The sequence below is a fragment of the Dromiciops gliroides genome, chromosome 4 (genome assembly GCF_019393635.1).
Source record: "Dromiciops gliroides isolate mDroGli1 chromosome 4, mDroGli1.pri, whole genome shotgun sequence".
NCBI classification, from domain to species: domain Eukaryota; kingdom Metazoa; phylum Chordata; class Mammalia; order Microbiotheria; family Microbiotheriidae; genus Dromiciops; species Dromiciops gliroides.
The window spans coordinates 276,576,332-276,589,606 of NC_057864.1; the positions used below are offsets into that span (position 1 = coordinate 276,576,332).

At 35.1% G+C, this 13,275-nt stretch overlaps 1 protein-coding gene across 1 annotated transcript in view; it reads right to left on the reverse strand.

The window, feature by feature from the left end:
• The window catches only part of LOC122755023 (dystonin-like), a 646,765-nt gene that overhangs the window by 67,542 nt on the left and 565,948 nt on the right, over nt 1-13,275 (reverse strand). The window contains 3 exon segments of the mRNA XM_044003425.1: nt 4,478-4,696; nt 9,240-9,347; nt 9,534-9,653. Of these exon segments, the coding sequence (XP_043859360.1) occupies nt 4,478-4,696; nt 9,240-9,347; nt 9,534-9,653 (447 nt within the window).

Sequence of the window (13,275 nt, forward strand, 5' to 3'; positions counted from 1 at the left end):
AAATCATTCTAAACAAATACCCTCCCATCACAAGGCATTTTACAAATTATGTTTCATGTAACTCCCAGTCAGGGAATGACAACCCTAAAATGAAGGTTAAACAAGTCTGGTCAATGGATAGTCCTTTTAGAAGTAGAATAAAATGCTTAGGGAGATAAGAAATACCAGATACCAAAAACATTAAAAGTTTCAGGCCTTGACATTTTTTAAGGGTTGTAACAAAAAAAATGCACTCAAAACATTTAGGGAGGGAGTTTCTTCCTTTCCTCTAGACTTTCACCTTGTCATCACAAATGGAAGCAAGGATTGTGTCAATTAGTGGACCTCTCTCATTTCGTAGACCATCTTAATATCTTGGCATAATTCAATACAGAGCCTATACTACCTATTATTGATAAATTTAAGTGGGAAAAACTACTATATTTTCTTAACAATCCAGTGAACCTGACCACAGTTCCTGAAAGTTTAGTGTTTTACAAAGAAGAAAATAACTTCACTGATACAAAATATACTATTATTATGGATGGATATTAAAGAATGAAGCTTTTAAGGGAAGAAAAGACTATAAGCGGCTATCTACCTTAACCTATTCTCGTGTGGTTCATGGTGATACTATCAATGAATGAAGTATTTAAGTACATACTATGTGCCAGGCATAATGCAGTTAGTTTTCTTGAATTAATCAACAAATAACTATTAAGTGCTTACCAGATGCCAGGCCCTGACCTGAATTCTGGGGATATAAAAACAATGAATGAAACAGTCCTTCATGCCAAGAGCCCCAGTCACCTCATCTGATACTCTCTTTGTATACTTTTCCATCAAAAAGCCATTCAATTTATAATATTGTGAGATTTAAAATTGAATATTAGATCATAAATCTCCCCTACTTAACCTTTCCCTTAATTTATCTCCCAGACTAGTAAATGGAAGAAGCTTTTGGTTTTCTAGATATCCTTTTAATCAACATCACCTTGTGACTACCTTGACAATAAAAGGTCTATCTAGAAAACCAAAAGCTTCTTCCATTTACTAGTCTGGGAGATAAATTAAGGGAAAGGTTAAGTAGGGGAGATTTATGATCTAATATTCAATTTTAAATCTCACAATATACTGGAATAGGATCCCATGTCTTCTCCTAAGCTAGAGCTCATACATCGAAATAGATTACTGCTTCCCTTTCTTTGTTATATGAGTAAGGTCTATAAGAGGGAGAGGAAAGGTGCTTCCCTACACAAAAATGATTGGCATTAAAAAGAAATCTTTGGGGCAGCTAGGTGGCGCAGTGGATAGAGCACTGGCCCTGGAGTCAGGAGTACCTGAGTTCAAATCCGGCCTCAGACACTTCACACTTACTAGCTGTGTGACCCTGGGCAAGTCACTTAACCCCAATTGCCTCACTAAAAAAAAAAAAATCTTTAAAAAATCTAAATATATTCTTTTCCTGTATTAGTACAAGTGTATGTGTATATAGGAACCCACAGGATGGATAATTTTCAAAGAAAAGAAAGATACATATGATGTACCTTCAATAGCAAGAATTCTTTTTTACATAATGTGTAAAGAGTGCATACAGTGAGTATTTTCTGTCTTGGATGATATTAAATGAGCTCCTGTAAGTTACTACTTATCCTATTAAAATGACAGAAGGTTAGCACTGGTTCTGGAGTCTGAATACAGGTTCAAATCCCACTTCTTATGATACTTGTATAATCTTGGGCAAATCATTACCTGATCACCCTGGACCTCAGTTTCCTTATCTGTAATGGACAAGATGACCTCTGAGGTCCTGCCTGGTTCTATATCTATGCTCCTCTGAGTCTGTGAGAATAATATTGCCGTGTAAATCCTGAGAATATTCTGAAAGGAAAGTGTCCCCATAGATGATCTGGAGGCCTGCCTAAATGGCAATTAGTATATTTTTGGTCTTCAACTTCTTTTTCAATACTTAAAGAAATCTATGGACAAAAGAGAAAAAGGCCTACTATAAAGTGTATTTCAATATAATACTAACTTTTGGAGATTCACAATAACTTGCATCTGTACTTTTTAGTTAAGAAAATAAAATATAAAATCCATTGTTTGGGGATCATATACCTTCATAACCTGTCCCCCTCCCCCAACTTTCTAGACTTCTAATAAGTCTTCTAACTCCCTAGCCACTTCTCCCCCTGCCCACTACTACTCTTCTGCAATTCAGGGACATTGGCTGCCTTGTTTCTTGGACAAGACAATCTCTCTACTCCAAGAATTTTAACTAGCTATTCCCAATGCCTGGCATGTTCTCCCAATTCATCTTCTTCTCCTGGTTTAGCTGGCTTCTTTAAAGTCCCAACTAAAATCCAATCTTCTACTGGAAGTCTTTCCAATACCTCTCAATTCCAGTGTCTTCCCTCTGTTGATTATTTCCCAATTTTTCTATATATAGCTTCTTTGTACATAATTGTTAGTATGTTGACTCTCCCATTAGATTGTGACCTCCTCAATGGCAAGGACTGTCTTTCACTCTTCTTTGTATCTCTAGCATTTACCAGAGTGCTCAGCACATAGCAGATGTATAATAAAGGTTTATTAACTGAATAACTAAAAATGCTTTTCATATATATGGTCTCATTAATATCCTATAATAACCTTGTGAAACATCTATGGAAAATATTACCCCCACTTTAGTGAAATAATGTGGATGTGTCAGGAACCTAATACTGAAAAATTAAACATCTTATATTCAAATTTATATTACTAGTAGGGTTCAGGGGTGGTAGTTATAGTTAGACAACCACAATACCAAGCCTAGTGCTCTCTCCAAAATCATATTACCTTTAGAAGGTAATTCTCTCTCAACAGTTATTCTAGAGAACAAAAAATATCAACTAAGACGTAAAATTTAATAAAAAAATACATGGATATGAAACAGGTTGAGTTGCCAATCATCCAAATATTTTATCTCCATAAATAAACCTTGTATACTTTGTAGCTATCTGGGAACTATTTCATGAAATTTGTATTCAGTTGTCAGTAAACCATACTTTAAAGCAGGGCTTCTTAAACTTTTTCCACTATCGACCTTTTTTTGCCTGAGAAATTTTTATGGTATATAAAATAGGTATACATAACCTTTTATGTTGCCAAATTTTTCATGACCCTCACATCAGTTACTCTATCCTATATGGAGTCATGACCCACAGTTTAAGAAGCTTTGCCTTAAAGTATTCTGATTTCTAACAAGTAATAATTTCTCCCTAGAAACAATCCTCATTGTTTATCTGAAACTTATTTTTTAAAATATAAAAAATTAATGTAATATCTTCAAACTATAATATAAACTGAGTTTAATGTTTTCAAGAAAGACTGTCACCCTACACAGTATATACTGTACAGATCTTGGAAGACAACTGAACACACCAGTCTGGAAAAAAGAACAAGAATATTTAAAGTTCAAATTCTGCAGAATTAGAATTATTCAGCCCTCCTCACAGAAGTACTCTCTCTCTCTTTCTATTATGTCATTATAATTTCTAGATGACTGAAATGCATTTATAGACAATGTTTCAAATATATGAGGGAAGCGTGATGTAGTTTTTTATGTATTTAAAACAAGGAATTTTATTGCCTCGTAAATGAAACCATCATTTATAAGTTTATGTTCATTTTTATCTTGCTGTATTCTTCTTCAAGGGCATGAGACTTCAAAGAAAGTTCTATACTTCTATTAGCTCTATGAGCCACAGAGAAAGACCACCCCCCTCCCCAAGTGGGCCCTTTGTTTATACTCTGCTACTCTATTTTCATCCATCTTGATCATCTTTTCCCATAAATTTGTTTTCATTAATGTTCTTTGTTTTGATTTTGTTTTGACACTGAGATCTAACCATTAAAATAATCCTTTAAAATCTGTCCAAGATCAACGGCCCTACCAGCACATCTCTTTCATCCATTTCTAATCTTCAATTAGTTTTCTAGATGGACCTAATTAATGATCATGTAGAAAATTTTTAAAACAATCCAAATATATGAATAAGAATTTTGTTTTTCATCAATACATTAAAATGGAAATTCATTTGTTTCTGCTAAAATACTTATTTATTTTGCATTCCACTAAACAAAGACTGCACTGAAATGACCGAGATAGAACACCCTAATCACATCAACCAACTTAATATATTTATTACTAGACAACAGAAAAACAAATATGAGCAGATACAATATCATAGAGTCAAGAAAATCTATGTCCTCATCATGTAGAGTATATAGGATAGGAAGTATCATTAAAAAAAAAAAGCAACACCCTTCTTAAAAAGAGAAGCTATATTCTCCTACGTTGTTAGTATCTCAAATGAAATAATATTTGCAAAGTACTTAACACAGTGCCTGGAACATAGCAAGTAAGCACCATATGTGTGTGTGTCTATATATGTATATGTGTGTATATATATATATATGTTGTTTTTAATATTATTATTAATTATACTAAATTTACCCGATGTTCTTCCTGCTGTTGTTTTAAAGTTTCATATTCAAGAGCTGGAGCTGGAAGTTGAGAGATGACCCTTTGTATTTCTGTCAGCCATGGCCAAAGTTCTTCATATGTTTCCCAAAATTGGTTGACCAGAGATTGTGCCTGTTCCAGTTGAAGGTACCGCTCTGAGTTGATTTGGCAGATATCATCATAGTTCTTCAATATATTGTCTATTTTTTTCTAGAAAACAAAATGACAAAATCATATGTTAACTGGCCATGACTTCGAATAATTAGTAGTTTTTTCACTTGCTAAAACTTGGAGGAATTTATATTTAATTTGTAATGTAGTATTTTATAGCTAGAAGCTACTTCAGCTCTAATATAGTTCAGTCTCCCTGATTTCAGATGAAGATACTAAAACCCAGAAAAAGGAAATGATTTGCCCAAGTTCATACAGAAAGAGGCAAAAATCCACACCAGAGTCAGGCATTCCAACTCCAAATTCAGTGCTTTCTACTACATGTGCAATATGCCTTTTTTAAGGAAGCTGAAAAAGTGCTTTGCAAAGCAAAAAGCAAAAGCCTAATCCTGACTTCAAGATCCTCTCTAATCTGGTCCCAAAATACCTTTCGAGTCTTTCTCATGCTCTACTCAACCCCAACTCTCTTCTACATCACATTGCCTTCCAACAAAACTGGACCACCCTCCATCTTGCCATCTCCTTTGCACATATAGGAATTTTTTGGTCATTGGAGACCAGTGCAAGTTTGGTGTCTAATGACCACTCCACTATTCTGTGAAATCTCTCTCTCTCTCTCTCTCTCTCTCTCCACAAATCTCCACATTTCATTACACTCTCCCTTCTGTATTTATGTTTATGTCTTATCTCTCTAGCCCCACTATCAGGAAACTGTAATCTTCAAAAGGAAAAGGTTCAGTAAGCTATATCTCTGTGTTGTTATTATCAGTAGGTAATGATACCTCTGTATCCTGAGTTGCTAACACAATTCCTTAAATTTTATTTCTATGTTGATGCTTTTCAAATCTACCTATCTTGTCCCAACCCTTCTGCTGACCTCTAACCTTATATCTCCAACTACCTTTCAGACATCTCAAACTGGATGTCCAAGATAGATCTTAAACTACAAATGTCACAAAGATAATTTATTATCTTTCCTTTAAACCTCTCGACCACCACCACCTTCCCTATTACTATAAAGTGTAATATCATCCTTCCTAGTGCTTTATATGTTGTCCTTGATTCCTCCCTCCCTCCCTCCTTCCCTTCCTCCCTCCCCCTCTCTCCCCCCCATATACAATCTGATGCAAAGGGATATTGATTTCACCTTTACAACATTCTCTGGAATACACCCCTTCCTTTCTTCTGACACTGCCACCACTTTGGTATAGGATCCTTATCATCTTACACATACACTACTGCTAAAGCCTGCTGGTCGATCTGCCTGCCTTAAGCCTCTTCCCACTCCAATCCAACCTCCTTTTCAGTCACCCAAAGTGACTTTCCAAAAGTACAGGTCTTACCATGCCACCCCCCAACTCACCACTACTCTCTAAAAACTCTAGTGTCTCTCTATCATGGCTACCATCAAATACAAATTCCTCTTTTTGACATTTAAAGCCCCTCATAACCTAGACTTCCCCTACCTTTCATGGCTTCTTATATCTTACACCCCATGACATACACTTAAATCTAGTGTTGCTGTCCCCCTGGCTACTGAACAAATAAGACATTCCATTTCTCTGCTCTGGGCATTTTTTTCTATCTTCTCCCTATGCCTGGAACATTCTCCCTCATCAACTCCACCTACTGACTTTCCTTTAATTCATAACTAAAATTCCATCTTCTACAGGAAGACTTTCCCAACATCTCAATTCTAGTACCTTCCCCTCATTTAATTATGTCTTATTTATCTTGTATATAGCTTGTTTGTATGTATTTGCTTGCTTGTTGCTTCTTCCATTTGATTATGAGCTCCTTCAGGGTAGGTACTTTCTTTTGCTTGTTTTTACATCCCTAGCACTTTAACACAGTCTGGCACAAAGTGGCACTTAATATTGATTGATTGATTGAGGTGCTAAAAATGTTAAATTAGATTGGCTGAAAATCTTCCACCTATGGCCTAGAAAATTATAGTCATATTACACCTGCAACAGTATCTTCTACTTCTTGAGAAATATGTCACTTTTTAAAGGCAAATCCTAAGAGTGAGCACTACTTGGAAAATTTATTAAAGACATAAAAATCAAGGTAAGATATTAGGCTACAGACTTTCCCTCATGAAATATTTTCAGTGTTATTATTAGACATAAAGTGGATTTTAATTCAAACTGATCTATGCCTTAGAACATATTAGAAATAGAGGCCAAAAGAAATCACAAAATACTCTAGAAAAGTGGCAATAATGACTTGATGCTATATAAAAGGAAACATCTGCACTGCCAATAGATAAACCTATTCATAGCTTTTCCTTGAGTTATTTTTATTTTTTTCTAAATAATTAAATGAATTTCTACTTTTTAAAAAATATCACTAGCTTGAGGAGGGGGGCACTGAAGACGTTAAGAAAAAACCAAGGTGTAATAACATGATCAAGAGAGTGATTGGACTTGTGATTTCATTTACACAAAGAATTTCTGTGATGAGTCAACTCCCTCTATCATTGCAGGTCAGCATCTTTTCTGCTGCTTATAGTCTTAGAGAGTTCCTTTGGAACTAAAGAATTAAATGATTTACCGGGGGCCACAGAGCATGTATGTGTCAGAGGTGAGACTTGAACCCAGGTCTTCCATACTCCAAGACTAACTCTTTAGCCATTATGGCATATTGCCTCTCTCATATGACCACAGAGACAGGCATATGGACAAGACTTGTGGTTTGATTGCTATAGGAAACTCCCTGGTAAGGAATTTATTTCTGCCACCTTCTCTACAACTTATAGTCCTACTGCATGATCTAAACCACTAGGCATTTAAGTGACTTGCTCATTCATACTAGCCAATATATATCAGAATTAGAACTTGACCCTGGGTCTTCCTGGTTTTGAGTTACATGCCCTATCCATTATTTAATACTTTAAATGAGGTTATGATATAATTATTATTTAAAGTTTTGTTACAAAAAATACGAATACCTCAAGTTTTAGACAAATAAAAATGATACCTTTGTAAAGTATTTTTAAATTTCTGAAGTATTTTCACACGAATGGCCTCCTTTGATCCTTGCTCATCTTATAGGGCAGCTAGGGTAAATATTATTTTGAAAATAAGGGATTTGATCATAGTAACACATTTTATAAGAGCCAGGGCTGGAACATATAGTACTGTTTATCAAGAGGAAATTACAGAAGATGAGCGTGTTAAGAGCCTTCTCTTGGAGAGATTTTTAAAAATATTCAAAACTGAATCTTTGAAAGAACAAAGGACATATCTAATTTTTTTTAAAAAAGGAAGGGAGGGGAATCTGTTTTGGAGAGGAAGGAATGGCAGAGGACAATAAAAGTCTGCATATTATTCTAACTGCTTTATAAATTCATCAGAGAAGACAAATATAACAGTCTCATTGTTGAGATTTATTTGTTAAATTTTTCAGTATTATTTTGCCAAAAGAACTAAAATACTTATTTTTTGTCAGACCACCCAGATGTTATCTTATTTTAGTCGAATGTCAGTTTTAAACATGCTTGGGGCCAACTATGTAATCTTTTTTTTAAAAAAACAACTTTCATTTTTTATTTAAAAGAGCAGTGACTAAGGACAAAGGGCTTCCCTTTCTAAGCATTCAGTTGACTGGGCCCAAATGAGCCATATCACAAATTCCTTATTATTAAAAGAGAACAATATAAGTATGTTCCTCACAAAACTTTTCCATGTTACTGAAAAGATAAATTTTTGTTTGTTTGTTTTTTGGTTTTGGTGAGGCAATTGGGGTTAAGTGACTTGCTTAAGGTCACACAGCTAGTAAGTGTTGTGTCTGAGGCCGAATTTGAACTCAGGTCCTCCTGACTCCAGGGTTGGTGCTCTATCCACTGCGCCACCTAGCTGCTCCCAAAAAGATAAATTTTTGATAGCACTTTTGCTCAAGATACTCAACTTCCCCTTAAGTATAAAAAACAAAGTAAGTCACCAGTCAGAAACTAAGTCTTTTTTTTTTTAATTTTTTTTTTTAGGGGCAATGAGGGTTAAGTGACTTGCCCAGGGTCACACAGCTAGTAAGCGTCAAATGTTTGAGGCTGGATTTGAACTCAGGTCCTCCTGACTCCAGGGTTGGTGCTCTATCCACTGCACCACCTAGCTGCTCCCAAAAAGATACATTTTTGATAGCACTTTTGCTCAAGATACTCAACTTCCCCTTAAGTATAAAAAACAAAGTAAGTCACCAGTCAGAAATTAAGTCTTTTTTTTTTTAATTTTTTTTTTAGGGGCAATGAGGGTTAAGTGACTTGCCCAGGGTCACACAGCTAGTAAGTGTCAAATGTCTGAGGCTGGATTTGAACTCAGGTCCTCCCGAATCCAAGGCCAGTGCTTTATCCACTGTGCCACCTAGCCACCCTCCAGAAACTAAGTCTTCAAGTAGAAGCTATGCCTCCAAAGGAGAATAATCCTTTAAAAAATCTTTCAGTCCATTTGCTTGATCCTAAATATGATTTGGCACAAGAGTTTAGCTACTTTAATGGTGGTGACCCCAAAAAAAGGATTTGTACAGCTAAAGATTTCACTTACACTATTAGTCAAACTACAAGCACCACATTCTAGGAGTTTACCTTTATAGACTGTTTCTCCTCTTCACTACAACTATTCATGATTTTATCTCCAGATTTAACAAGTTCATCAATAATATCCTTGTGTCTCATAATATCCATGGTGAATGCCTGTTATAGAGGAAAAAAAAGGTGTGGGGGAGAGTTATTAAAAATAATGGTAAAGAAATCCAAGGCAGGCAAACTACTGAATACCATTGGCATATCTTGAAAATCAAATTACAGAGTAGTATGATTTCTAGCCTGGAAGAACACTGACCATTAATTAAAATGATAGTTAGAAATACATCTCTATACCTTTTGAACTTGAAGCTGAGCTGAGGTCTGGTCTTGCTCAAGTCTGATATCACCCAAAGACCTAAGTTTCTTTTCAGTTTCTGCAATCCAGGATAATTCAGCATCAGCAGCTTGATCAAACTAAATCAAGGAGACATAAATTACTTCAGCAACTTATCACACATAATATCAGAATAATCACTATTCAAATTTTCTTTCTTATAATTAAGGCAGTAAGGCAAAACTCTGACTGCATATTGATAGGTTAAATATAGGTGGTAATTTCTTTGGAGGTGTTTCTATCTCCATCCACACCACAAGCACCCTTCTCTTCATTCACACAAGCAGAATCTTAGTTCAGTCCTTCATCCTCTATTGACTAAATTATAATGACAGAATAATTAGTCTCCCTCTCTTAAGTCTCTTCTCATTCTAATCTATACTCCACAGGGCTACCAAAATAACTTTCCTGAAGCTCAGGTCTGTTCACAACAACCACCCTATTTGATAATCTCCAGTGGCTCCCTATTACCTTCTGGAAAAAAAAATGTAAACTCCACTGTTTGGCATATAAAGCTACCTTTCTGACTTCTTATATTCTATTCCCCTCCATGTAGTTTATGTTCCCGACATACAGGCCGATTTGTTATTCCTCACACATGACATTCCTATTTCTATACCTTTGCTCTGTCTCTCCCATGCTTGGGTTTTTGTTTTGTTTGGTTTTGGTTTTGGTTTTTTATTCTATATTCTCCCTCCTCCTACCTCTTCTCCCTACCCATTGAGAAGTCAAGAAAAACAAAATCTCCCACATCTGGAATCCTCCTCCTCCTCACCTCTGCCTTTAGGAATCTTTGATTTTCTTTAAAAAATAATTCAAGGGGCAGCTAGGTGGTGCAGTAGATAGAGAACACGCCCTGGAGTCAAGAGTACCTGAGTTCAAATCCGGCCTCAGACACTTAACACTTAACTAGCTGTGTGACCCTGGGCAAGTCACTTAACCCCAATTGCCTCACTAAAAAAAATAAATAAATAAATAAAAATTCAAAGGTCTCCTTCTGCATGATGTTTTTTTATTTCCTCATCTCCCTCCTTCTGTTCTCCCCCCAGAAAACATACTATTTAGTACCATTCTCCTCTTAAGTTATCCTATCTATCCTATCTACTTTATATGTTTTTAAAAATTACTTAAACATGTTATATTTATCCATATCTGCACATTTGTTATGCTAATTAGAACATAAGCTCCTTGAAGGCAAATATTGCAATGCTTTTGTCATTTTGTCCACAATTACCTAGTACAGTACCTGGTAGGCCCTGAAGGGGGCCTAAAAGGCTTAAGTGATTAAAAATTATTTTTCTTACTTTAGTAGTTTGATTAAAATCTAAGCTACCAAAAGTAATTTTCAAATAAGATTGGTTCAACAACCAAAGGCTGGAGTGCACTATCCTATATGTAAATACATTTCTCTGTGGCTTTATGGATATACCTCCCTTTGAAATTTGTTTTCAAAGTATTTTTTCATTCAGTGAATCCTATTTTTCATAAATTCTTATTATAAAATTATAGATGCATTCCACTGAAAGGAAATGGTGCATGATACTATAATGAAACCAGCATTTTAAATAACATATTTAAGGGAAGCAACAACTTTCTAATAAAAACATTTATTATGTTTATAAATGTTATTAACAATACAAGTTTAATGTGCTCAAAGTAACTAAATAACAATTTTAGAAGTGAAAATATAGTATAGTACTCAAACTAACAGCATGATTAGCTGTCTCTTATATACTTCTCTTAACAGTTCCTACAGTTTTATGTTAGTTTTTTTTAAACAACTTCAAATCACTTTAGCACTTAAAACTTTTTTATTTAAGAGGATTTTTTTTTTGTATTCTGAATTTTTTTCCACAAAACCTGACACATATTGTTCCTATAGACTTATTTACCTTATGACTATGAAATTTACACTTCAACTTTTTGGTTATCAATGATTCTCACAAAGACAGGACACTATACACACACACGCACATATACCTACCTACCTACATACATATATATATATGTAAAGTATGTTGATGACTCAAAGTTGAAAAAGAGGAAATATAGTTGACAGATTCAGTTTTTAAAATTCTTGATAATTTTTCACAATGAATCATAACCAACAAGTCAACATCTAATTATTTTAGTACTTTTACATTAAGGATTAATGGTTTCAGTCATTTGAGTACTTCCTCTACCAACACAGGTCACAAACTCTCTCTAGAACCGCCTTCATGAGCCAAAAAATAATGATCAAACTGCAAACCTTCTGACAATGCTTCTTTCTGAATTTAGCGACCACAGAACTTAACTAGTCCAAGGCCTACCTAAAGAACTACTCCCCTCCACAACATTATCAGCAGATAGTTGTTCGTCTTGCCTGAACACCACCAATAATTCTGGATTGAGGGAGGTTGATCCTCAGAGAAACAACATTAAGTGTGTATCATGAAGTATATAACTGAGATTAGCAGGATCTGCTAGAGCTTGCAACTTGGCTGCTGCTATTGTTGTTGAGTCCTTTTTTAGTCATGTCTGACTTTTCAAGACCACTTGGGGTTTTCTTGGCAAAAATATTGGAGTGGTTTGCCATTGCCTTTTCTAGCTCATTTTATAGATAAGGAAACTGAGGCAAACAGGGTTAAGTGACTTTCCCAGGTCATACAGCTAGTAAGTGTCTGCGGCTGGATTTGAACTCAGGAAAGTGAGTCTTCTTGGTTACAGGCCAGATATAAAGGCCAATGTCACTTCTACAATACCATGCAGCACTATAGTAATAAGGCTTTGCTGAAAAAGGAGGAAATTTAACAAGGGCAACTATAAACTCATATTTAAGCTGAAAAATCAAATACACAAGTGTAAGAAAAGGAAAACTGTCTTGACAACACTTCACATGAAAAGAACCTGGGGAAACTATATTGAACACCAATTCATTATAAGCCCAAAGTAGTTAAAGGAATTATGGTGCCCATTCTATTATTCACTGTTCTGATCAGATAATATATGGAATATTATGCCTGGTTATGAGTAACACGCTTTAGGAAAATCACTGGTAAATTAGTGGTTCAAAGGAAGATAACCTGGATGGGTGGGAAGTGAGTGGAAGCATTTGGATACCATGTTACATGAGGAGTAGTTGTGAGAACTATGAATGTATCTTGAGAAACAGAACATTTTAAAGAATATGAAAGCTGTCTTCAAATACCTGAAGGGCTATAATGTAGATGGCCATGAAGGCTAGCATGAAGATATATTCTATGCTTCCCATGAGTCAGAAAATGAACAGATGAGTGTTCTTAGAGGAGCTAAATAGAAGACAACTTTCTAACAGCTAGAACTGTTCAAAAAGAGACTCGGTTGTCTTACAGAGCTTTGAATTCCCTATAGATGTAAGTGTCCAAATGGATACTTAATAAACTTACATATCCCATATATGAGATGTTGTCATCTGGAAATTATCTACATATAGGGTACCTGAAGCCATGAGATAGGATTCTATTTCCAATTAAAGTACTTTAAAAAATAATTGTTTCAAAATGTTTCTATTTTTTGTTTTATTCATGTTTACATTTATTTATGCTTATCTCTATCTCTCATTATACTGTATGCCATTTGGTGGTAGAGAGCTGGTCTTCTGCTTTAACTTCCCCAATGATCTACTGCTCTGTATACAATGCCTAGTCAATAAATGTAGGAAGAAAATGAGTCAGTAACAAC